Source organism: Mauremys reevesii, linkage group 20 (assembly GCF_016161935.1).
Source record: "Mauremys reevesii isolate NIE-2019 linkage group 20, ASM1616193v1, whole genome shotgun sequence".
NCBI lineage: Eukaryota > Metazoa > Chordata > Testudines > Geoemydidae > Mauremys > Mauremys reevesii.
Genome location: NC_052642.1, coordinates 21,091,637 through 21,117,947, shown reverse-complemented (window position 1 = coordinate 21,117,947; position 26,311 = coordinate 21,091,637). Strand labels below are relative to the sequence as shown.

At 43.2% G+C, this 26,311-nt stretch overlaps 1 protein-coding gene across 6 annotated transcripts in view; it reads left to right on the top strand.

The window, feature by feature from the left end:
* AKAP10 (A-kinase anchoring protein 10) overlaps nucleotides 1–26,311 on the top strand; it is a 53,541-nt gene that overhangs the window by 17,022 nt on the left and 10,208 nt on the right. For 4 of the 6 annotated variants that reach the window (XR_005590083.1, XR_005590082.1, XM_039507710.1 and 1 more), the window contains 16 exons: nucleotides 1,219–1,317; nucleotides 2,375–2,459; nucleotides 2,893–3,016; nucleotides 4,337–4,473; nucleotides 5,673–5,817; nucleotides 6,703–6,879; nucleotides 9,384–9,493; nucleotides 11,509–11,591; nucleotides 12,065–12,117; nucleotides 13,324–13,419; nucleotides 22,091–22,318; nucleotides 23,001–23,144; nucleotides 23,724–23,941; nucleotides 24,158–24,237; nucleotides 24,852–24,928; nucleotides 25,467–25,564. Coding sequence is in view for 4 of the 6 variants with exons in the window: in XM_039507710.1 (XP_039363644.1) it covers nucleotides 1,219–1,317; nucleotides 2,375–2,459; nucleotides 2,893–3,016; nucleotides 4,337–4,473; nucleotides 5,673–5,817; nucleotides 6,703–6,879; nucleotides 9,384–9,493; nucleotides 11,509–11,591; nucleotides 12,065–12,117; nucleotides 13,324–13,419; nucleotides 22,091–22,318; nucleotides 23,001–23,144; nucleotides 23,724–23,941; nucleotides 24,158–24,237; nucleotides 24,852–24,928; nucleotides 25,467–25,564 (1,954 nt within the window). In the remaining 2 variants the exon portion in view is untranslated. Of the gene's footprint in view, nucleotides 1–1,218; nucleotides 1,318–2,374; nucleotides 2,460–2,892; nucleotides 3,017–4,336; nucleotides 4,474–5,672; nucleotides 5,818–6,702; nucleotides 6,880–9,383; nucleotides 9,494–11,508; nucleotides 11,592–12,064; nucleotides 12,118–13,323; nucleotides 13,420–14,584; nucleotides 15,846–22,090; nucleotides 22,319–23,000; nucleotides 23,145–23,723; nucleotides 23,942–24,157; nucleotides 24,238–24,851; nucleotides 24,929–25,466; nucleotides 25,565–26,311 lie in introns of those variants that run through there. The other 2 variants (XM_039507711.1, XM_039507713.1) reach the window with 2 other exon arrangements.

Below are 26,311 nucleotides of genomic sequence, written 5' to 3'. Positions count from 1 at the left end.
GGTTCTTGTCATTTTTGCTAAATGGAAACTAAAATTAGCTAATGGCAATTTTTATTTTTATTCAAATTGGAACAAAAAGATGTTGTTGCTGATTGGATGCTCTTGTGTATAAGAGGAGAGAAACCGTTTCTAGTTGTAATGTAAGCCCTCTGCATAGTATCTGACTCAGAATAGTAATCGTAAAATGATCTTTCTTTGCCTATTCATCTGTATTAACAATTTCCAGTTACCAATGACAAGCTTGTCAAAAGAGCAAAAATTAAGTTTTGTATGTTTACCGAACTCATTTGATCTGAAGAAACTGAACTTATAACTGAATTTCCAGATGTAAAGTAAAAGTGTATTACCCATTAAGCGTTTGTCATAAACAAATTAGTTTTCCAACAATGTGTCTTAATGAAATATAATATAATTAAATGGAATTTTATACTAAGAAGTGACATTTAGGTTGTGTGTTATTCAAATAGTTTCTAGTTTCCATCTATTACATTTATGGACTTGATTACTTGAAAGCGGAGGTAAGAGAAACAACCCTTTACGCAAGCTTTGTGTTTGAGGCTAAAAGCAAATGCAGTTCATGTATTAATAATGTCAAGCTAAAGATAGATGTCTGATGTTGCACAGCCTGGTAGTGCAACTTATTTTTTCATTGACTAATTCTTTCAGGGGGTTGCACTTATAACATATTTTCTGTATTTAAGGATGGTGTCTGTCTTTTGGAGTTAGGGCAACAACATGGATGAATGACAGAAAATAGGTGCATGGGACCTTGTAGTACTTCTGATACCTCAGTTTAAAAAATACCAGAATTCCACTTTAACGTGGCAGCTTTCTGCACAACTATAAAGAGGGCCAGAGTTTGTGAGCTTTCTTAGGATTCTTGCTTTACTGAGGTATAGGTGGGCTTGGGAGATAATATATTCAGCCCATGTGGAGGACGTGAGGGATTGGAGAGCTGCACCACTTTTATTCAGTCCTATTGGCTGGTGCATGGTGTTCTTTCAGTAGCTTGGGGTGTGCTATAACCTGCCTAGAGACAAGGCTGTCATGATAGGAATTGCTGTCTGGAGAATAGAATAGGAAGTTAAAAGGTTGGCGGAAAGGAGAGCCATTTCTGAGTAGATGCTTCCTGTTCCTAAGTGAAAATGCATATCATTTACTCATTTTATAGATATGCATCAATGGATCTAATGTTCAACATGTGTTTTCTTCTTTTAGGTATAGAGCGGGATGCAGTTAATACTTTTACCAAATATATTTCTCCAGATGCTGCTAAACCAATACCTATTACAGAGGCAATGAGGAATGACATAGTGGGTAAGAACATGCTGTATTTGATAAAATAGACTTGACTCATTGCATCTCCCAAAAGCAATAGCATTGGTATGCAACAGAATGCATTCCTTTGTTTCTCATGACAACAGAATTGCATTTTCACTTTTTATGAGTTTATAACATAAGCAGTAAATAGATTGTAAAATATACACCTAATTACTTCAGAAATCTCCAACTATTTATTAGATTTTTCTATGGTGCTTATTTCTGTAGCATCTGAGCACCTCACATACGTTAAGGCAGTGGTTCTCCACCAGGGGTATGTGTACCCTTGGGGGTACACAGATGTCTTCCCAGTGGTACAGCAACTCATCTAGATATTTGCCTAATTTTACAACAGGCTACATAAAAAGCCTAGCAAAGTCAGTAAAAACTAAAATTTCATACAGACAATGACTGTTTTATACTGCTCTATAGACTATACACAGAAATGTAAGTACAATATTTATATTCCAATCGATTTATTTTATAATTATATGGTAAAAATAAGAAAGTAAGCAATTTTTCAGTGATAGTGTGCTGTGACACTTTTGTATTTTTGTATTGTGTGCTGTGGCACTGATTTTGTAAACAAGTAGTTCTTAAGTGAGGTGAAACTTGGGGGTACGCAAGACAAATCAGACTCCTGAAAAGGGTATAGTAGTCTGGAAAGGTTGAGAGCCACTGCATTAAGGGATTTACCTTCTCAAAACTCCTCTCTAATATGGAAATTTTATAATCCACGTTATGCAGATGGGAAACTGAAGCATAGAGGAGAAATGACCTTGCTTAAGTTAATACAGGAATGTTTGGCAGAGTCAGGAATATAACCCAGATCTCCTGAGTCCCAGTTCAGTATCTTAACCATGAGAATATCCTTCTCATTTTATAGACATTTGAAATAACAAACTTTAAAAAAAGTTCTTTGAACAGTCAGAACTGGTTAATCCCAGTTGTCTTGAACTGTTTTTTTTTTTCCCTCATTAGACTTGTCACCAATGATTTCTTTTAGCTAAATAAACCCAACTCCCCATTAAAGTTGGTCTGGTCTCTTTTACAGCAAAGATTTGTGGGGAGGATGGACAGGTGGATCCTAACTGTTTCGTTACTGCACAGTCAATAGTGTTTAATGCAATGGAACAAGAGTAAGTTGATTCCATGGTTTGGCTTTATCATGTTGTGTGTTCTTTTCTCTTATGCTCTTTTTCAAAAACAGTTTAATAGATCTAAGGATAAACATATTTATACAGTTGATAAGTGAATAATAACTGTGCTAAGTCACTCTATGCCACCCAATATACTTGGAACAGTCTGTCTTCATGCTCCAAACCCCTTCTACTCCAAATCTGTTATCATGATTACTTCCCTGAAGGCATTTATAAATGGTACTGCTAGATAATTACACCACTTCCAGTTCATACGGACATACCACACACTATTGTTTCTTATCTATTTTGCCTTTATTTGACTAGATTTTTAAGAATCTTGGGGTAGGGACTAGATTTTATTTGTAAAATGCCATTTTGCTGTTGGCACTTGATAGCTAATAATATTTAATATTTCTTTGTCCATGTGCAGGCACTTTAGTGAATTTTTGAGAAGTCACCATTTCTGTAAATACCAGATTGAGGTGCTGACCAGTGGGACTGTTTACCTGGCTGATATACTCTTCTGTGAATCAGCACTGTTCTATTTTTCTGAAGTAAGTTTCTCCCCCACTGCACCCCCTCAGTGTAGTGTAATAAAACCATGTATGCCATAAAAGCTTTATTTGAGGAGCCCATTATATAACTTGAAAATATCAGATATATTTAGTGCTAGGGAAAAATGCTTTAAACTATTTTTTCCTGACTCACTGCAAATGTTCTAATTTCTGTGTTGTATTTTAGGCTGAGCTTTCACACGTCTCTTCTCCTGTTTAGAGCTCCTTCATAGCACTCTTTTTGCTCTGTAGCAGGACATTGTTAAGCACTGGAATAAATTGCGTAGGCAGATTGTGGAATCTCCATCATTGGAGACTTTTAAGAGCAGGTTAGACAAACACCTGTAAGGAATAGTCTAGATAATACTCATTCCTGCCATGAGTGCATGGGACTGGACTAGATGACTTCTCGAGGTTCCTTCTAGTCCTATGATTCTGTGATTGTAACAGTTCATTTACCTACTCCTACAGGGCTGCTAGGAGGTTTAATATCTGTAAAGCTTTTTGAGAATCTTGAAAAGCCCTACTGAAGTACCAGAAATTTTTGTAGCAAAGTGATGGGCACAACAACTTAATCTCTTGCAGAATAAGCTGCTAGCAGGTAGAATTGTTTAATCTTGCCTTGGCTTTTAGCTATTGTATAGTCTTGCCAAAAGAAGCATTGACAAGAAGTACTGGGCAAGATTCTGACCTGGGTCATGCTGGTATAAATCCAGAGTAACTCCATTGGCTTCACCAGCATGACTTCAGACCAGAACACGGTGAATGTTTTGAATCTGAAACATCTTCACAGTAGCAGTGCTCTCTAGGTTTGGGGAATTGGGCTTGTCAGCAGGGCAAAACTGTTTAAATGGCCTAATAATGTTGCAAACTACACTGGCCCCTATGTCTTGAAACAGCAGATTAAGAAGCCCAAACACCCACACCGTGTTTAGTGTTGCATTAAGATAAAGTCCACACAATGTGAAAATGATTTTTCTGTGTTCCTATGTGTTTTCATACAATACAGGTACATGTAATCATCCAAGACTGAAAGAGTGGCTTTTATTGTTAGTGATTTTTTTATTGTATTTGTGAGTGAAGACAGACTGTTAATCCCTGCTTTGCGTAACAATACATCTGAGCATCCAGAAGACCTATATGGTATCTGCTCAGATAACTCTTGTGTATTGATATGTGATTCAGGTTTTTTGGAGGAAAAAAAAAAGTGGTATCTGAAAAAGGACCAGGTCTGCCTATGTTCACCTTCCACTTCTTAGCTAAAAGCTGTTTTCTCCTCTTTTAAAGAATATATTTCATATTTCTTAATTTCCCTTACAGTACATGGAAAAGGAAGATGCAGTTAATATATTACAGTTCTGGTTGGCAGCAGATAACTTCCAGTCTCAGCTTGCTGCCAAAAAGGGCCAGTATGATGGGCAGGAGGCACAGAATGATGCCATGATTTTATATGATAGGTGAGTTGTTCTAACAATTTGCTTTCACAGCTCCAGTTTGAAAAATCTAGTACTTGCATATGTGGCATTGCACACAGGGATATTCTCTTGTTCAGTAAACATCTTACATTCTGGGCTTTCTGTGCTCTTGATGTATGGGACCAAGGGGCACATGCTGAAGAGCATGTTTATTAAAGGTGACCTCCAATGTAAATGTGTGAAAAATTGACTTTTTAAAATTCCTTGTATACAAAGAAGTCTAAAAGCTTTGAAAGTCATCTTGCATGCTCTTACATGAGAAATATTGACTCTTGTCTAGCCTATTTATGCTGGAGGATTCTATGGGTGGCTGGAGAACTAATGGCCTTAAGGATTTGTTTGTCACTGTGTACAACTCTGGATTTTGAGTTAAATAGGTTTTAATTCAAACTCCTGATGTACAATTGAGAGCAAAGCTCACTCTTCAATATTCAGACACCCTCATGCCTTCAACAGAAGGCTGAGAAAGCATCCCACTTTAGTTCTCTAGTCTTCCTAGGAGTCCTCCAGGAAAAACAGGTAAGAAAACACTTGTTATTTTTGATATTTAAGAAGTTCTTTTTTTATTACCACTTTTTTGGGAGGAAAAAACAAACAAACTTGGACTTCCCTTTAGCTCTCATAAAGAAACAAGAAAGAGCACCAATAATGTAACTGCCACTCCAACGCTTGCAGGTTGCCTTTAATCATGTTAAAACAACAATGATTTCTGAAACTGCTTCTCAAAAAGCTTGTTCTAAAGCTGAAGTTTGAGTACCCAGGGCCACAAGCTGTGTTGAATTCATTTATTGCTGTGTTAGGAGCTGGGAACAGTCCCTGACCTATTTCAAACTAACCAGCTCACCTCAATTCCCTAAAATCAGTTGTTTAATAGTGCAGAACCTGCTTTGGGTTCTTACTGTTTGCCACCTCCTTGCTTTACAACATAGTATCGTGTGTGCGCAACACTGCCCATAAGCAGTCACATAATGTACTTTATTCCATTTACTTTTCTCTCATTTGAGGAGATATTTATAAAAAGTGTTTATTTGCTCAGTTCAGGGATTTTTTCCTAACCTTCGGATATCAGTTGTACATTCATTTTGAGGCTAGTGGCCACCTAGTGATAGTTATTTTGCCCACCTGTGAACGTTTTGAAATTTGTCTTGCGTATAGTTTTCTTCCACTGTCCTGTGCTGCAGGTATTTCTCCCTTCAAGCCACACATCCTCTTGGGTTTGATGACTTTGTGCGATTAGAAATTGAATCCAATATCTGCAGGGAAGGAGGTCCGCTCCCTAACTGTTTTACTACTCCGTTACGGCAGGCCTGGACCACCATGGAGAAGGTGAGAGAGAGCTTTTTGAAAACATTCTTGGAAACTAGTAGAGAGAAAAGATGATCAATAATAGAATTTTTCCCCCATCTCTAATTTTATCAATTCTTAGTCTTTCAGCCTCTTGCTGCCTAGGTAATGTAGAATTGTTCCTTATGATATATTTTCCAGTGTTCTTTGTCCAGTCTGTTTTTAAATCTTCCAAGCAAAGACATTTATGTTAATTTTCTTTGTGAAGTGGAGGCTATTCCGCAGTCTAATATCTCTCAAACTTTCCTCTGAGGTCATCCGCTAACCTCAGCTGATTTTTTTGTTTCCTTTCAAAACACACTTCCTCCCTCATTACCTCTCTGCTCAGCCCACATCCTTGCAGAAAAAGACTCGTTAAAAATACTGATAGTTGATCTTTGAGACTTGCTTTGCAATTCTCTTGAGGGTGCTGTAACTGCTATATAACAATATGCCACTAACTGAAGTATCTGAGTCATTAAGATAGTGGTTGATTTCTATAACTGGTAAAAACTCTTGAACAGTGTAGTGGACATTTTCAGACTACAAGGATAGGGAGAGACAGATTAGGAGCAAAAAGCACAAGGCAAATGCTTAAACCCTTCAGAGACTGAAATGAGAGTTTAAATATTAATACATAGGGCATGTCTACACTAGAAAATTAATGTAGATTAAGGTAGGGTGTGAATTTAAAGCACAATACCTGTTTCTGAATAACTCCATGTATGGACATTCTTGTTCAGGAATAGCTCCAAGGGTAGATGATCCCTTAGTTCCAACGTATGGTCATATACCCCTTCTCCTGTCCTGTGTGTGCCACTGTTAGTCATTCATTCTGATTGTATCCTCTGCCTTTTTATCAACAAAACCAATTCCTCTGTTTCCTAGGTTTTTTTACCTGGCTTTTTGTCCAGCAACCTTTATTACAAATACTTGAATGATCTCATCCATTCAGTACGAGGAGATGAATTTGCAGGGGGGAATATTGCACTGACTGTTCAAGGCCCCAGTAGCTCTCCTGACAATGAGCCTCATACAACTGGTTCTGATGGCTCTGCCTCACAGGTAAAAAAAAATTAAAAAAATCTGTTTTACTTCCATCCTAATAGCAGCTGTGGTCATTCCACAGTGACATCACCAAGCATGTGAAGAATTACATGTAAAGAAGCTTTGGTTAAGGGTACATTTTCATGTAATTTAAGTCTCACATTTAGCTTTCCTTTTAAATTCTATATTATAGTAGGAAATCTTTATTCCACCTTATTGTCTGTCTTAAATCAATCAATCAAAAGTAATTTATATAGAAAAATACAACACAATATTTAATATAGCTCCTGTTCCTAACCAAAGTTGCACCTCCTACTATAATACTATTCAAATACTGCTGTGAGAAGTACAGAAAGTACATCATCTTTGGTTTGTTTACAAATAATTATTGAAGAAATTAAACTATTAATGTGCAATGAAGACTTCCTATTACAATTTGCATTATTAGACAATGGTTGTCATTAGAAGTGACTGCAGTACTACACAGTGGAATCTGAAATACTGTAGGTCTTTGCTAAAAAAACCCCAGTATCTATGATATTATGTTTTATCTGCAGGAAAATGCTGGGGTTTTTTTTTTTGTTTTTTTTTTTAGTGTTGACAACTGTGAATAAATTGCTGTATGGTTAAAGTATAAACAATGCAAATTATGGATCTTAGGTTTTATTTGCAATAGCATGGTACTTTAAAACAATTTAGTTCTTGTAAATGACAGACATTTAACCTAGGAGCAGAACATTTCTTTTACAGGGTAAAATAGAGATAGTTAATATCTAGCATTTAGGTTTCTATGAAAGCAGAACAGATCCAGCAGATTCTGTTGTGCTTTATTCATCAAGCTAGCCAGATGTCCAGTCAGTTTAACTGGTTAGAAATTGAGAGTCTCTCTTGACTCCTAGATAAGAACTCTTGTGCCTACCCTCTTGTAATTAGCTGAGCTACATGGTGGTGATATCTGAGTTTGTGCTCCTGTTTGTATATGGTGCAGTTGAAGATGACTACATTGTGAATAAAGACTTAAAAGATCTGTTGCTGAGGAAGGCAGAGAGCTTTTTAATGAAACACTAAATAAAACTAGTTTGACTCTTCTTCTGTAAACTATATGGAAGTGAGACTGCAACTGGAAGTGAGACGCTCAATTGCTTTCTAACTTCATTGAAATATGAGAGATTAGATTACATTTACTTTTGTTCAGTGACTTGGTGAAAGTACAGTCCTGTTTTATCTCAACTCCAGTTTTTTCTGTGCTTCATTAATGGCTTCTCTGGTTCCTCACCCATTTCTCCCCTCTTAGAATGCAGCTTTCTCAAGATTGTTCCTGTGTGTTGCATTTATAAGTGGGCCCAGCCTGAGAAGTGGCCAAACGAGCAAAGCACATCTAGGAACTTTTCTCTTGGCTAATGGCAAACACATTTTTAACCTGGAATTGTGTGTCACAAGTGAAAATGAAATTTTAGTTTTGTTCACATTACATTCAGATATGGAACAGGGGCAGCATATAGCAGTGGGCTCCAAGTTACCAGAGACTTAATTCACTTCAGATATTGAGCTTGGCTTTAGGGCAGAACAGTTCCAGAAATCCTGCAACAGCACATTTCCTGTCAGGCTAACAAAAGTAATAGCAATAACATCAACTGCAAACAGATATTGACATGGTTTGAACACCATATCTAATAAATAAGGGGGTTGAGGCATTAAAGTCACCAGCGTAGCCTGCCAGGTCTGGAAAAGCTGTGTCGCTGAATGGACTAAGTAGAACAAACTGCTAGGAATTTTGCAATATAAATGGCAGAACATCTTAAAAAATAGAATACTGTGTTTAATGGTGTCTATAGTTATGCAACTGAAAGGAAGAGAGTATTCTTTTTTGTGTGCTTCCACTTTAAATACAACAGGGTCTCCCTACATGCGTCACTAGCCTGCTATGAAGCAGCTGCCATTAATGTTTCCATTTAAATACAGCATGTTAGTGAGTTACTGTATATGTTCACTCACTCTCGCTCATGTTTCTTTGTTTTCCTTAAGATGAAATAAGCAACTAGCGTAGGAAATACATGATTTGTTCTGTGTATGGGAAAACATACTACATTTCATAGGAACCATATATTTCCACTGAGGATTAACCACACATGTACCAAGTAGATGGCTGGAATTAGGGGGATTTTGTAATAGCTGCAGCTTTTGAGAGAGCTTCATTTTAAATTCAGAAACAAATATATGCATGTCCACGCAAATCCACTCAGTCAACCACTCTTTAAATAGACATATTCTGACTTGTGTATTACGTTTGCTTTTTTATGCTCTGTTCATGTAACTGTACTTTATCACTGTCTGATTAAAAATGTCATTTATTCTGAAATTCATATTTTGTGGGGTGGAGCCTGTATAATATTTTTGGGCCTACTTAGAAACTTTGAACTATTTTATAGTGTGCAAGAAAACTAAAATATCACTTGACCTGGTGTGCTAAGTGGCTATTAGTTGTCTGCATTTGGCACTAATATTTAGAATTTCTGTTGTAGTCCAGTGTCAAAAAGGCTAATGTTAAAATCCTGAAAAATTTTGATGAAGCAATAATTGTAGATGCTGCAAGTCTGGATCCAGAATCTCTATATCAACGAACTTATGCAGGGTAAGGTTTATTCAGTGTCTATCATTCTTTCATGTCTGTGCTTCACCTTTGTTTCATTCTTGTTGTGTCTCTTTGTATTAACAGTGCAGATAGATGCAAGCTGTAGCACTCTTGTTTCGTTCCAGTAGATGATTATAGTTGTAATGCATTAGTTAGCTGAAAAGTATTCTACCTCTTCAGTTAACTGTATCAGCCACTGTCTGCCTGCCTCCCTTTTGAATAAAGCAAGCTGTAACTCACAGTGGAATTTGGTCTGCTTCAGACTCCTAGTCTCTCAGCCATGGGAGCACTACTGAATTGAGAGTTGAACAATAGTGGTCAACCATGACCCCAATTTAGGGGTAGGGGAATATATGCGTGTCAGCCCCAAGGCCTGAAATGCCAGTACTGGCATATACGCTGGGCTTGAGACCCCTGAATAAGAGGCCCTGAGTTTTTCCTTTCAAGTAAATATCATCAAAAAGTAATTCTGTGAGGAGCCTCTCAACACCTTCAGCAGGTTAGAATATTGAATCTCTCCAGCTTGCAAAGCTGATGGAATCATTCCACCTTCTCCTGCCTCTCCCCCAAGGGCAGGTTCAGTCTTGATATCTTACAGGATAGTTTCACTCTGTGTGTTTGTTCTATTTTATTACTTGAAAGTAATGGTTATTTAAATAGTATGATGCACATAGACATGTCTTCATGTTTGTGCCTCTCTGACCGAAAAAAATCCACCAATTGATAGTTTGAACACTAATAGTAAAAGCCCTTACTTCAAAAATTATTTTAAACTGCTCTGCGTTGGTTCCAGGATGTTTCCTCTGCTCCATTTCCAGAAATTTAGTATTTTCTGATCTCTCACTGATCGGTGGTGGATTAGAAGGAAGGAAGCCCAGAAAATCTCAATAGTCTAATGTGCACCCTTGATTGTCTTCCTCCCTCTCACCAAATAGAGAAGAAACTGTTGCTGTCCATAAACCCAATGGATTGTGCTTTTCTTCTGCCTCTTAAGTCACTTCCTATTGTGATAGTCATCAGAGTACTGGAAGCTTTTGTTTTTCTGCCTTTTTTTCCATCTCTCTCAAACAGAGATGCTTTTTCCATGGCTTCTATAATAAGAAAATGTGGATTCCTTAAAATAAGGGGTCAAGTGTAAGGAAGTTGCTCTTTGCAGATATAACAAAAAATGATAGTACTTTTTAAATGGGACTTGTCCCTTTTTTGCTACTTTATGATGTATAAGGAGGTCATGAAAGGAGGTGTCCTGGAAACTTAGTTTTTTCTGCTCCTTCTGTCTCTCTCTTCTCTCCCCCCCTTAGAAATATCAGGAATGTCAACTCTGGTCATCCCTGGTGTTGCCAGAGGACTATCTGGTTGTAGGTGATCTCAGGGAATGCATGTCATTAGATCTTGCGTTAACTGAAGGGACAGAAATGTCGAATATTTTACAAAGGTTTCTTTTTTCCAAAATGTTAACTAGCCATGGAAATTATGTAGGTGTCAGGAGAAAGTTTAAAACATCTGATTAAAAATCCCTTCCAATCCAACTGCCTTAACTTTCATTGTCCTGGTTCCTTTTTGTGTTGTCAGTGTCTTACAGGCTAGACAGGATCTAAATTTCTAATGTAAAGAAGTAAATACTTTTGGGGGATGGGGCAATTTAATTAATCATAAAAAGCACAAGCCCACTTTCTTTCATTTTCAGGTCACCTTTAACTTAGATCAGTAGTTCCCTAATAATTCATTTTGATAGCAGCAATTGGGGCACTTACTGACACAGACTTTAATGTGCTACAATCTAATCATTTTGAGGTTTGTACCTCTGTTGAGTTTCTAGAAATGCATTCGGTAAAATAAACTTGGGATTTAGATGAAAGAGGGAAAATACCAGGATGGTAAAACGCTAGCCCTGGCTTTTGGGCCCAAGGACTTCTCAGCCACTGTAGACAGCCTTTGCTCTGCTTCTACTGGACAGTTTTTCACACTGCACCCCGGTTAACCTGCATAGCTTTGTCTACTGCCTCTTGCTGCAGGAAGATGACATTTGGAAGAGTCAGTGACCTGGGACAGTTTATCAGAGAGTCGGAACCGGAACCTGATGTAAAGAAATCAAAAGGTTTGCTTTCCCCTTCCTCATTGGCATCTGTAAATGTTTAGTAGCAGCTGCCCTCTTCCTTGCTTGCAACGGCCAAGATGAGCAGGATTCTGCTGTCTCCAGAGCCAGTCCATGTATTTTTGTCAAGCAACGGGAAGATGCTTGAGGGACTGTCCTATACATTCAGCCCATGCTCATTCCCCAGCCAGACCCTGCTTTCCTGCTCCAGCGGGACTCAGCAGCAGGAGGAGTGTTGTAGGCAATTTCTGGGATTTGAACTATCGACAGAGCATGGCAGGGGGTGGGAATTGGCTAAGAGCTGAGCTGATAAAACCTCTTATGCATTTGAACTTTAAAAAAAGGTCTTCACTGGCTCAGCTCCCCCCAGCATTAGCAGCAGAGTCTCCCAGTCCCTGGCCTGGATAGGGCGATGAGACTACTTGGCTGAGTTTACTAATATTTGCCTTGAATGCGTTTTCCTTTTTTTCCTCAAGGGTCCATGTTTTCACAAGCTATGAAGAAATGGGTGCAAGGAAACACAGACGAGGTATGCCCTCTTTTCAAGCACCGTTTTTTTGAGTGTAAAAATCTGGATTTAAAATTCCAATTACAGATGAAGAATATTCTCAGGTTCTCAGTCCTGACCACTTTCTTTGCCTGACAGTCCTCCACTAGTCTAGCTCATTAACTGTCCTGTGCCAAAATGTTCAGCAAACATAAATGACGTCCATGCAGTTGAGAGAACAGTTTGATTTTTGGAAAAAAAACAGGAGTACTTGTGGCACCTTAAAGACTAACAAATTTATTTAAGCATGAGCTTTCGTGAGCTACAGCTCACTTCTTCGGATGCATAGAATGGAACACACAGACAGGGGATATTTATACATACAGAGAACATGAAAAGGTGGAAGTATGCATACCAACAGGCAGAATTGGCATTGCCAGCTGGTTGGCTTCACTAATGTAATTGGTAACTACAGGTTTGTGGTCAGGGATGTATTACCCTGTTACCAAGTAGCTCACGTTCCCCCTCTGGAGGGGGCGAGGGCTCCTTGCACCAGAGGGCGAGCAGCCTCGGCGGCATCTCAGAGAGACATAACCTGAGAGATGTAGGGCAGCTACCTGGATATCTCTGCATACCTTCACAAGCCATTACGCTCTGGTTGAGTCTTCCACTATGGATACAACTGTGGGGACTGCAGTATTACAGTCAGCTATCTCTACCTCACACCCACCTCCTGTCTGACTACTGCTTGTTAATCTTCCATGTGTGGAATATGCATAGGGGCCATCACTTGAGGAAGAAATGGAGGTTACTTACCTGTAACTGGAGGTTCTTCAGGATGTGTGGTCCTGATCTGTATTCCACCACTCTGCTGCCGATTGTTTGGACTGTGAGAATAGGAACTGGAGATGTGCCGGCCCTCACCACCCTTTATGCTATTGGTTCAGAGCACAAGGAGCTACGGTGCACGTGCAGGCCAATGGACACTGCTTGTAAAAAAAAAAAAAAATAAAAAAAAAATTACATTTTTTTAAAAAATCCAGACTCAGTCAAATGGGGCATGTGCGTACCCAGGTGTGGAATACAGATAGGAACCACACATCTCAAAGAGCCTCCAGTTACGATAGTAACATCCATTTTTACAAGGTTTAAAATGTGACCTGTAGTAAAAGCACTTTTGGACCTGTGACTCTAAGAATTAACAATTTCAAACAACTTACATTCAGAAAACAGTTTCCTTTGTTGTAGGCCCAAGAAGAGATGGCTTGGAGGATAGCAAAGATGATAGTCAATGATGTTATGCAGCAGGCACAAAATGACCAGCCTTTGGAAAAAGTTACAAAGGTAAATACAGGAGCCTCAACCATCTTATTCTTTTCCAGTCTGGCTTGGGAAGAATGGCACTTTTGCACACTTTTCCTAGTGAGTTTGATAACTAGAGTGTGTGTCTGTACACTGTGCAAGATTTCTTGAGAGTTCTCATTAACATGAAATCAGCTTTTCAGACTATATGACTGGCTTGCTTGTGGAAGAGTTTCATGGCTGAGACACCAAGATAATAGGTGCTTTATAGATACCTTTGATAGAAAGCATCTGTCCATAGTTGCACAATTGTACAAGTCCTCTCGTGTTCATTGTTGTTCCTTTGGGATCTTTGTAAACAGTCTTAATTAAAGAGGTTGTCTTGTTATGATGGGTGATCAATACTGGAATGTCTTAGTAAGTTCCCACTTGCTATTTCAAATTGAGTGCTAAAGTACTTGCTTAATGTACCAATAAAACATTTAAAAGCTTGAAAGCTGTTGCTTATTGGTCACACCAACTTTATCACTGTGCTACATTTATGGTATGAAGAAATAGGGAAGCCCGGTAGATTTGGCTTTGTTTTAGCATTATGTTTAAGTGTTTAATATTTTTTTAAATAGTATTTCTAGTTTTCTGCAGTCACACAAGAGTCCAGGTTACGAAACAACCTCTAATGCAACGGTTTTATTATGAAACAATATAGCTGATTGCTGTATTCCTCTTCACTAATCTCTTGGTATTGGTAGTCAAAATTTCTGAAGGCACAGGGTAACCTATGAAATCTACCTGCATCTCTGTACCATCATCACCAAGGAGTTAAGTGTCGACTCAAAACATAGGTTTGTGACTGTGGTCTTGTTTCTGGAGGCAGTGATTTGAGTGACTTATACAAGTCCCTCTACTTACGTTTGTCTGTAAACAATCTAATTCCCATCTGAGTAGATGAAAAGGGCACGTGGAATACACTCACATTTTAAAAACAAGAGCCTTTAAAAATGAGTGGCTGCAGACAGTTGGAACTCAAATTAAGCAAGTACAGTTGCAGTGATTTGAAGTTTCTTCCTCATCAAAAACTCTTTCCAGCCAACTTTGTGCAAACATTTGCCTACACCACCACTGTCTGTCCCTGTACTAGATGGTTGATCTGTACAGTTTTCAGCCACCTTGTCTAGAATGAACTTTAATTCTGTGTTTCCTTTCCCAGCTATGATTTTAGAAATGCCAGAGCAAGAAATCTGGTGTTCTGCTTTTGAAGATGAGTGAACTTTTTCCCTTTTGGTGGAGTCTTCTTTAACACAGCCAATGAAAACAAAACACTGTTACTTCAGACAGCTGATACTCCCTCATCCATCAGGGAGGAGGAAAAGGAGCAATCCTATATCTCCTCCACAAAGTACAAAGTAATGTTGTTTTTTTAATACTGCACGTGGCGTTCACAATAATGAAGGTTTTAAAGAGATGAAGAAGCGCTTCATGAACATGTCACTGGAAAACTGTGATCAGCTTCACAAATACTTTACCCCATCTCGGAAGGACTGTTAATCACAATATCTGCAATGGGACATGGGCCACACTGGGGAGGGGGGAAGGCTTTGTTGTAGTTTCTAGTCTACTACTACTTGTAACTTTTAAACACACAACTGTAAAGGCCACAGGGCAGCTTCCCTGATCTTAGCATTGGAGAGGTCAGCCTGAGATGAGGAATACATTGGCAGTGACTGATCGAAAGAGCTATACCCATTATATTTTTCCTTACTTGAACTAGATGAGTATTCAACTGTAAGATAAATAAATACATTTTACTTCCTCCATAACTGCATTCATTTTGAAAAAAGGCATAAAATGGCCAGGAATGAAGACTGGACAATGTAACTCTTTCTGCCCTTAGTCAAGCTGTTACCCTTGCATACACGCATTCCTTGCTTCTAGTATGCAGAAGACTTACAAACCAATCTCTCGCCTGTGCAGCCCTCAGTTTCTGATTCATGGATCTGAGTCCAGCCCACTGTGCTGAGCGGACTGTGCCCAGTGGACTCTGCTCCATTTTCTTACTTCTCCATCATGCAGGTATAAAATAACTCCCATTATGAGTTGCTGCCATTCTCCATAATGTGCTGTCGTCAAACCGAGACCATATCTATTCCCAGATGTTTGTTTTTAAGGAAAAAAGATCATTCAGTTTTAGGACATTTTGCCTTTATTTCCCCTTCATTATTTTCAGCATTTGCAACTTATATAGCCTTTGTTTTAAACAAAAAGCCACAGCATCTACCATACTACTTCTCTCTTGGTCGCCAGACCAGTGAGGTGATTCTGCAGAGCATCTGAAGCACTCAAGTTGTCACTCCGTTATATTATCGCTGTATTTTTATTGTGAAGCATTTCTGGTTTGGGTTTATTTTATTATGATTGCTTTGTTTTCTCAAGATTGTGCAAAAAATCATTTTATAAAAATTCTCAATCATCTCCAATGTTCAGAAAGTCTTGATTGACTAGCAAATATTATTCTGTTGCAATATTTGACTGTATAGAGGCACACTGTGTATTGTCTAAGAAGAAGCAAAAAGGCTGTGTATAAGGTTTTTGGTACTATGTACCACCTCTTATTTCTCTCATGCCCAAGTATTCATGTACTTAAAACATTATATTTAATTGTGTTGATTTAAAATATATAAATATTAAAAATTGTGTCAATTTTCTGTTTTGATGGCATTTGATTTTTCCTACATATCTTTTATGCATGGGTGTCCTCTTTGCTTTTATGAAAAAAAGGAATCCTGAAATACCTCTTTGGCTGGTTAGTTATGGTGGGCCAGACTTACGGTATCCTTAATGGAAATGTCCATATATTGGCTAGTTTAAATTTCTTCCTGATGGAAATTATGCATAGAAGCTTAGCAAAATGAAGTTTTTAAATATGATAAACTTGGTCTTTTGAAAGAAAATTAAGCATCAATTTAGAAAAGCATAGCATAAGTACCTGTGATGCTCCTGAGGGGATCACTGGTTTAGAAAACAAGCTTTTGGAAGAGTAGAAAGACTTAAGTTGTAACTCAGTTACCGTGTGTGTGCACAGTGAGATTTTCTGGGAGAACTGACACCAGTGGGGCTGCCCCAGAATAGCATTCAGCATCACACTATCCATGCAGTGGTACAGGGTGGGGAGCCAACTACCTTTGCAATGTCCTGGAAACAATATGAAAATTGAGCACAGCTCTTAACAATTCAGGCTTATGAAGTGTGTCTCTCCTCTTACCTTCGGTAATGCAGTGCTTCTGACTGAAGCAAGAAGGCTTCTGTAGAACCATGACAGCTACACTCAAACACTGACAAATCCATACTACATGCATATGCATAAACTTGGAAAACTCAGGCGATTGATCCTTTGTGCTATTGTGATAAGAGATTTGTCTGCAAGTCTGTGATCACCTTATGCCCATGTCTGTTGTGATTTCGCATATGTATGACTTCACAGATTCTCAGTTACAGCTTTACCATTATAGTGGTAAAGCATCTTTGATGTCTCTTACATCCTACAGATATGTTTCAGTGGAAGTCCCTGGTGACGTGACATTTGTAGTTACACTGTGGTTGCAGAAGCTATGTACTGTTACAGCAAGTGAATGGAACATGCCAAAGAATATTCACTTGGGACACCACAGTAAGTTACTGAAAACTCAGCTATCTATGCTGTCTACTAGAGTATATCAGAATAAAGACTGGTATAGAGTTTACTCGGCTTAAGTTCTGAGATGGTAGAAAACTAGCAGTGAGGAGCCTTGTGTTTTTATCATTGGAGTTATTTGTTTCAACAAGTTTTCCTTCCCAGCCCAGCTTCTGAGGGGTTCTGCACTTAAATCATAGCAACTTGTCACAAGCACAGGATTCTGACTCGACTGCAGGATCATGGAATTTGGCAGGAAAGGAGAAAACGCTTCCTTAAAGTCATGGTGGGGCATTGGAAGACAGACACAATAACACCGTATTTTGTGTCTGGCTGCATCAGAATTTAATCTCTTCCTGCTGGGAAAGCCAAGACTTATCACTGAATCCAAACTGCTCTCTACCAACATTAGCCATTTATCCAGCTTCAGAGGAAATGTAAACTCACCAGGTTCAGCTAAATACTTCAAGGAAGAATAGCATGGAAGCAAAGGCCCTGAACCTACACACAGAAATGGCATCAAGTCTTATCTACCAGCCTTCATAAGCAAAGCTAACTCTCTGAGGGCTGTTAACCCTTAGTCCAGTGCTATGTCTAGACTTTCTGTCAAATTAATGCTTATAGGTAATATGACTATTCCTGTCTAAGCTACTTAGCTCCAGCAGTTGGCAAACATTAAACACTGTTCAAGAATTAGGCTGTTCTCAGCTAGTAGGGAAGCAATAGTGGGTGTTGCTTCATTCAGGGTGTACATACTTTAATCCTTTCTTTTCCCTCCATAAAGCACTCAGAACTTTTGTTGCCCACGGGCATCTAAGGTTGCAATATGAGCTTCTGTTCCAGTTGGGCTGTGCTGGAAGGAAAAGTTATCGGCACCCAGCCCATTTCGTTCTTTATGGTGTATGTCAGTGAACTGCAGGTCCATTAAATCTCCCTACAGATCAGTTTGGCTGCTCATTTAATCAGGATCTGTAATGAAGATAAGATATGAGGAGATGCTCTAGAAAATATGATATTGGACCTTGTCTTTGTTACACAATTTTAGAAAATGCCACCTCTAAACTATGATGAAACAAATTAAACTGAGTAATTTTTCTTCCTGGGTGCTGGCTTCTGTAGCCACTTAGTCTGATTAATGCTCCCCAAAATCTTCTTTTGTTTGCATCACAAGTCAATATCTAGTTTTTTGTGGGTTTTTTTTTCAGCCATCAAACTGTTACATCATGGAGAGTAGCAAGGTTGTTGCAGTTCACCCTCCAGTCTTCTAACTGTGCACTCCTCCACCACATGTTTGACGTGGGAGATGGCTACTGCCTTCTTGTGGCATAACGCAAAACCAAAGTAGACAAAATGCAGAACGCAGGCTCGTGTCCTAAACTCCTGAAATGTTGCCTCTCTCTGCACCTGAATTTCAGGGGTGACAATGAGGGCCTTGTTCTTTGAGATTTAATGGCAAAGCTCATTCTATTCCCCTTCTGTTCTCTTTCCTGTTGTGTGGGCATCTACCTAGCTAGCCTGCATTCATTCATAGCAAGCATGCCTGTGGTAGAGAGGCATTTTTGAAAGCACCACCTTTCTGCTGTAAAGTGGCTCCTAGGTTGTTAAATTTAACCCTGGAAGGGGCACTATAGATGCCAGAGCCCTGTCTGTTCCTTGCTGTAGAAATGTACTTCAGCACCTGTGCTGCGCAGAAATGCTTATCAAGGTGGAGTAATTGTGAAGTGCTGCAGTGCCTGAGAACTGTGAACTCCGTCCTGTTATAATGGGGTGCTGGTTCTCAAATGGAGCAATGCTAGTTTAGCTGTCAACTATTTCTCTGTCCATTTTAGCACCAGCGGCAGTTAAGGGACTTACCCCACACTCTCAAACTGCCTCCCTGGCTGCTGGAAGCCCTAGGTTCCCTTTCCCCCACTGTTATGTATGCACAAATCTGCTGCCTATTGAAAACTGGTACTGTGGGCATGATACGAAATTAATGAGATGTTTAGATTAGAATAAATAATAGCAGGGCTCTGGCTTGGCTTGCATTGTTCGTTGTCATTTAATTATTTAAAAAAAAATTAAATGAAGCTGCCACAGAACTTGTAGCCCACACTGAAGAACGCTGTGTCAGCCAGAGCCTTTGCTCCAGTGTGTCTGGGTGGGGAGACACTCCAGGAAGACGCTTCTTCAGGTTCTATCATATAAGCAGAGAGTTGCAAAGCTAGCTATGCAGGGACAGCAGCAGTCTGGGTGGTGCATGGCTGGAGCCGATGACCTCTTTCCAGCCTGGAATGCTGTTTCCTTTTTCTGTAAATGCTGATGCTTTTGCTCACAAGCCTAATTGTTGGGGATAAACAGCCTAAAATCAAGCTCTACATCAAGGCATCATTGAACCCATGTTCTCAAGAAGATGCATAGGAGAAGGATGGCCTACTGGTTAGGGCACTAGACTGGATTGTGGGAAATCTGGCTTCAGTTCCTGCTCTGCCACAGACATCTTGTTTGACCTTGGGGAAGTCACTTATTCCCATTATACAGACAGGACCTGAGAGACTAATAGCATTTCCCTACCTCACAGGGTGGGATGAGGATAAGTACAGCAAAAATTGAGGTGCTCCAATACTGTAATAGTATGGGGCCATTTAAGTATCTAGATAGCTATCCCTAAACAGTTTTACACACCTGGCAACTTCTTGCAAGCAGGTGCCCTCAAAATACGAAACACTAGGGAAATCCTAGTGTTTCTCCATGTAGAAGAATCAAAAAGGGACCACGCCGCACCAGAAAGTGGTGCGTCATGCAACACGTGGGCTAATTCAATGGTGTTGGGAAAGAGGGATGGAAATCCAAGCAAGTCCTACCCTGGTTTGTAACTTTTCTGAGGAATATGTAAGTAAAAGATCCCACTTGCTGGACATTTGAGTACAGGACAAAGCCTCTTGATAATGAGAAATCTAGGACAGGGGTTCCCAGTCTGTGATCCCTGGAGAAATTGCTGGGGATCGATGGAGAGCTGACTGGTCCCAGAGTGCTGCTTCCTCCTTATTTCCAGCTGCTCCGTTCCATTGAAAGGAACAAAAACTACATGAAACTGCTTTTCCATGGGAGCACCAGCTCTTGTTGCCGCAGAGATGTTGTGGCATCATGAATAGGAGAGGATCGTCCATGAGACAGTCTTGCTAGTAAGGACTTGCAGAGTGCGCTGTGAAAAAGGCTGAGAATTCTGATCTAGTGCGTTCTGGGGGTAGATGTGGTGCCCAAATCACAGTAATTAGCACCCTTAGGTAGATAGTAGAACGTGTTCATGCATTTGGCTTTTGCCTCTGGAGACTTTAAGTTCTGTCTCTTCAGAAGTGAAAATGTCAGGTGGTCTCCTGGTCTCTCTGCTTTGCAAAACTTGGAAACGATTCAGCAGGATGGTAGTCTCTTCTGCCGGGAAGGAGCCAGGGTTGGAAATAACAAGGGGGTAAAGGATTGTGGGACTGTGTATAGTGGGGAGCCCGGGATTGGAATAGCGGGGTGTCACAGGTCAGGCTGGGGGGGCATTGGTGAGATGTGTAGGGGAAACCCTCCCAGCACCCTCATATTATGCCCAGCTCCTTCACTGGTGGAAGTCCTACAATTCTGAAATGGGGGAGGGGGGACTAAGTGTGAAATCTTGAGAGTGGATACAATTTTCAAACTTGCCTGTGATTTAGGCACTTAGGAGCCTGAATCCCATTGACTTAAAGTGCTACATGTTTGAAAATGAGCCATTGGTTCCTAAGTCACTTAAGTGCTTCTGAAAATGTTACCAGTATCTTAGTGATAAAATCAATGACAAGAAAGACCAGGAATGAGGATGGAAACAGCTGTGGGAAGGACTGACCATAATTTTATTTTTCTGAGTTTGACAAAGGATCTGATACTTGTTGTGAGCAGGGAGGGAATGATTCTGATCTCCTTTGTGAAGTGCTTTGAGATCAACATGAAAAATGCTACATAACTTAGCACTAGGTATTATTAATTTATCAAAGCGACTCTGCTTCCTCCCAAACAATTTGGATTATTCCTCTTTTTTTTTAATCTGTCAAAATGATCTGGAACTAGAATATCAGACTGTACCAATATTTTCTGCAGCTCTCTGCTGAGTCTTTGCTGAGGCGTAACAAGTGATTACACTCAGTATGGTGCTTAATGGAAGAGGGTGGTATGTACCGTCTAAGGCCCTGATCCTATAACGAGCTCCATGGGAACGGACTCGTGAGGGACCATGTGGGCGCAGGGCTCGTCGTAGGATGAGGGACGTTGTGGGGTCACGACTGCAGGTCTTTCTAAAAGATGCTTTAGCGCTCTCAGAAGTTATGGACTTGATACATGAATTCCTGGGCAGGCTCTCAGGCCTGATGTCTGCAGGAGGTCACTGACCACAATAAATCTCTGAATTGAGACCTAAAGGCTCCTGTTCTTTTAGAGAGATGCTGCCAAACTGAACTGGGCCCCAGAATAGGTTTGGTAAAAGCCATGTCTAAGATCTACAACCCCGAGGAGGCAGAGTCTGAGAGAGAGAGAGAGGTTTCCATTCAATTACCAAAAGAAATAGATTTTTGTCTTTGACAAGGTTTGTAAGCCAAATTTTGCAGATGGTCTAAACCATGACAGCCTGAGAACGAAGTGAAACTGAGTCACCTCTTTTCCCTGTCCAGCTAAGAGATGCAAAAAGCGAACAAGCAGAGTCGCTGTAGAAAAGTACATTGCATTTTTACCACAACACACGTGACTAAGCTAAGGTGATCTTGGTAACATAGGTGAGGCCATTTGTGGAGTGATTTAAGGCCTGTTAACGTGGCTGGATCCTTTTAAACACAATAGGTACGATTCATGAAGCTGAAAAACATGTGATGCTTCCCTACTGCCAGAACCCGGATAGACCCTGTTCCCTCATTTGGTGCGTCTGTCGTTTACAATCTGGAGTGAAATAACTAAAATATTCCCTCTCCATTCCCTCTTTTCCTGACTCCTTGCCATCAGAGGCTGAGTTTTTAAGGCTGGTTATTTTCTCTCTCCTTCACGCTGTTCGTGCAGAAATCTGCCCAGGGAATCTCTTTGTCCTATGGCAGCTTGACCCAGATGTGCGCCTACATCACAGCTGCAATTCCCTTTGTCCAAGGATCGCTTGCGAGAGCCTCTCTTCTCCAGCAGGTGGAAGCAGAGCTTCCGGGCCGAGCTGCAGCCCAGGCGCACAGAGATGAGCTCACCACTTCCTCTCCACGTGGGCAGGGCTGCAGTAAACACATGGCTGGGGCTGGCCAGGTGAGTGGGGGATTTGCTGGGGCTTGGGGACGGGGGAGGGGGCAGAGGTGTCCCTAACCAAAACCCTTCTAGCAAGAGCTGCCCCCCTGGAGAGCCCCGTGGCTGCAAACGAAGCCAGAGCAGCCCATAGAGGGACCCTGCCCCATCGCTTCCTTACTTTGGGGAGTCTTAGCTGCTCCTGGGGTTGGAGGAGGGCGTCCCTCCCGTTGTAAAGCCGGACCTTGGGGTGGTGTTTAAATCCCCCCCCAGCTGCCAGGAGGGGGCTGCTGAGCGTGGGAGAGACCCCACTGCAGCAGGTGGTGCCCAGCCTGGGCAGGCTAACCATGTCTCTCGGGGGAGCAGGTAGATGGTGGGGCTCTGGGTGTCAGTTTTCCCGGGTTCTGTACCTGCCTCTGCTAGGTGACCCAGGGCTTTCGTGTCTATTTCCCAACCTGTAAAATGGGGATAATGGTCTGGGGCGGGGGATGGGGAGAGATGTGAGGGCTAATGGCAGAAAAGCACCTAGAGGTCCTCTGATGACAGTCCCTGTGGAGATGCAGAGTGTCCGGTCACAGGGAGCTGCGGAGTACTCAGCGCTGTGTGGATTATGCTGGTGCCGATCTGTGGCAGCGGTGGGTTTGATTTATAGTCGCGCTGCGCCTGGTGTGGGGCTGACCCCCCTGATGCAGGAATGCGCTTGCAGGTCGCCACGATGCAAGGGGACGTGAAGAGGCTGCTGATCCTATTCAAAGATGAGGCTGGCGAGATCCTGGGGTCCCCCTTTGACGTGCCTGTTGATATCACGCCCGAGAAGCTGCAGCTAGTCTGCAATGCGCTGCTCCAGAAGGTACGTCCCAAGGGGCCTCTGTGTGCCCCCCGCTGCTCTAATGGGGGTGCAGCAAACTGCTGGTATCCACGGGCTTCACCCCAGCCCCATCTGGGGAGTGGGCTTGCACAGAGGGGTGGGGCTTTTCTCGGTGTTGGGATGCTTAGAACCACTCCTGCTGGGCCAAGGCCCGGGCCCCCAGTCAGACAGTTGTGGGAAAGCGAGAGATGAGCAACGGGATTGCTGCTGCCACGCCCATGGCTCTGCTCCTCCTGGCGGTATAGACGCCATTCGTAGCACTGCTGGGCCTGCCCTGCCAGGGGCTCTGTCCCCAGGACTCCGTGGATGCTGAGGGATTGGCACAGAGAGGGGTGTGTGTGTGTCTGTCTTTCTTTCCCATCCACCCCAGGGCAGATTTGTCAACCACTGCCTCAGTTCTGAGCTAGTGCATCTCCCCAGCCTGGTGCTGCCCTGGGAAGGAGTAACGGGAAGCACACGGGGTCCCAAACTCTTTTCCTGGGGGGGGAGAACAGGAGGGCTGTATGAGCCAGTCCTGCCGAAATCTACCCCTGGCTAGTTCCTCTGCCTCTTGTCATACAGGAGGAGCCGCTGCCCTTGGCCTTCTACGTCCATGATGCTGAAATCATCACGTCACTGGAGAAGACCCTGGTGGGGCAGGTGGTGGAGACGGAGAGAGTCCTCGACATCATCTACCAGCCCCAGGCTGTGTTCAAAGTGCGGGCGGTGACGCGATGCACCAGCTCTTTGGAGGGGCACACCGAGGCTGTCATCTCCGTAGCCTTCAGCCCCACTGGAAAGTAAGGGGGGGTGGCAGGAGGGCTGGGGATTGCGGGGCGGAGAGGCAGGACAGCGCCGAATGGCTGGGCTGGCTGGGGAACAGGGCTGCTGAAGGTTATAAGCCCCTGGAACCGGGGAGACAGGCTACGTAATGGGGAGGGGGGAAACGGACCGGGAAGGAGCCTTGGCACCACCTGCCACCCTGAGCCCAGACAGCCTCTTCCTCACCATCTCAGGTACCTGGCGAGCGGCTCCGGTGACACCACCGTGCGCTTCTGGGACCTCAGCACAGAGACGCCACACTTCACGGCCAAAGGTGGGTGCTGCGGGCGAGGGGGGCCCCATGGGGTGTTCTGAGCCTGTGCCCACCCCTCCCGATAGCCTCGCCGGGCACCAGAGCGTGGCTCCTGGGTTCCCTGAGTCGCTCCTGCTCCAGAGGCTGGCGGTGGCTCTGCTGCAATGCTGATGAGTTCACCGGGTCGCCCCAGCCGCTGCTCCCTCCCCCCAGCCTTCACTGAAGTCGGCTTCCCTTTGTGGGGAGGCTGCTGAGCTGGGCCCGTTGCAGTGACTTGGTTCCGCCGTGTGTGCAGTGCGGTCCCGTTCCGGGGCACTTTGCATAGGGAGTCAGGGCGTTGGGCCTGGTGCTGGCTCAGTGTGAGGGGCACGTCGCCGAGTGAGCACGGCACATGTTGTGCAAGCTGCCTCGATTCCTGGGCCTGGCTGTTCCCCTCCTGGGACGTGCTCTGCAAGTGCCCAGGCCACGGCTCAACAAGAAGAGCAGCTGCTCACTGTGAGCCAGCAAAGCGCAGGAAGTCAGGCTGGAACGAGTGCAGGGGAGACCTACCCCCCCAACCACAGCTGCCCCTTGAAGGCAGGGCCGCCTCCAGGATGGGGGGCTCTCCTCACCCCTGCACTCTCTCCTGTCGGCAGGTCACAGGCACTGGGTCCTCAGCATCGCCTGGTCTCCCGATGGCAGGAAGCTCGCCTCAGGGTGCAAAAACAGTCAGGTACGTGTTGGCTTCGGTTCAGCGAGGGGCCGGATTCCTCTGTGTGGGGCCAGGCCTGGGCGATCTGCCCCGGAGACATCTCATGGAGAGCTCTCTTCCTCTCTGGGGGAACCCTCGCACCCCCATCGATGGCCTGAAACCAGACGAGGCCAGCACCAGCCTCCCGGGCGATGAGTCTGCCCCCTGACAGCCGTGGAAGGAGTAACGCGGCTGGGGCTTTGTTCAAACCCTGCCGCCTGGAGGGGAATTGGGTGTGGCTGGGTTATGATTGATGCATCCGGTTGCTCCTGTGATAGTCGTCGCGTCTAGGCCTATGGAACACACCTGCACTTTAGCTACTCGCCCAGGCATTCCCACGAGGGGCTCAGAGGCACATCCCCGGGCAGGAAATCCTCAGGCTGCTGGGGTTCATTGACGGGTTTGCAAAGATCCCTTTGTGCAGCCCTGGTTGGTTGTTTGGTGCGTTGTGTGGACTTTCCCCGGGATGCACGTTGGGTGGTATCTGTGATCTAGCCGCCTCGCTTGCTCTGTTGTACAGATATTTCTCTGGGACCCAGACACAGGGAATCAGATTGGCAGGGTGCTCGCCGGACACTCCAAATGGATCACGTGGCTGTGCTGGGAACCACTCCACATGTAAGTGACCTTCTGGCCAGCCTTGCTTTGCCAGCGAGGAGAGGCCTGCCCCTTGCCTTGGTGGTGGCAGAGTGAGGCTGAAAAGCAGCCAGTGAATTGTGAGCCAGGAGACCCAGGCTCTAGTCCAGCTCTGCCCCCAACCTGTGATGCAACCTTGGGCTTGGCATGGCTCTCTTGTGCCTCAGTTTCCCCTGCTGTATAATGGGGATAGTGATGCCAGCTCTCCTTTCCAACGAGCTTTGAGATGGACGGATAAAAGGCCAGGGTAAGTTTCAGTAGCCTTTGCTTTGTTTTCAAAGCACTGTGCAAATGTTACCCGAGCTTCATTCCTGGGAGGTGAGGCTGTGCTACCTCCATCTTACACGGGGGAGAGTGCAGGGAGCTGGGAGTGGCTTACCCAGAGCTGCGCAGAGACTTGTAGTTAGAGCTGGGATTAGCACCCGGCTGTTCCTGGCTCCCAGTCCTGTGTGCCGATCACTAGCCCACTGTTCTCCCAAGCAGATTCCCCCAGTGGAAGAGGCCCCTAGGGAAAGGTGGCTGGGGGTGGCTAAGACTGTGAGCGTCGCCCTGTGTCGGTTCCCCGGAGTGTAACAAGCAGCCAGACGTGCTCTTCCCCAGCAGGAGCTTGAAGGGGGAAAGCTGCAGTCCGCATGGTGTCTGTGCCTCATGCACCCTGCCCACACTGACTGCTCCGCCTGCAGCCCCAGCTGCCTCTGCCATCTGGTTCATTTCTCCTGCAGGCTGATT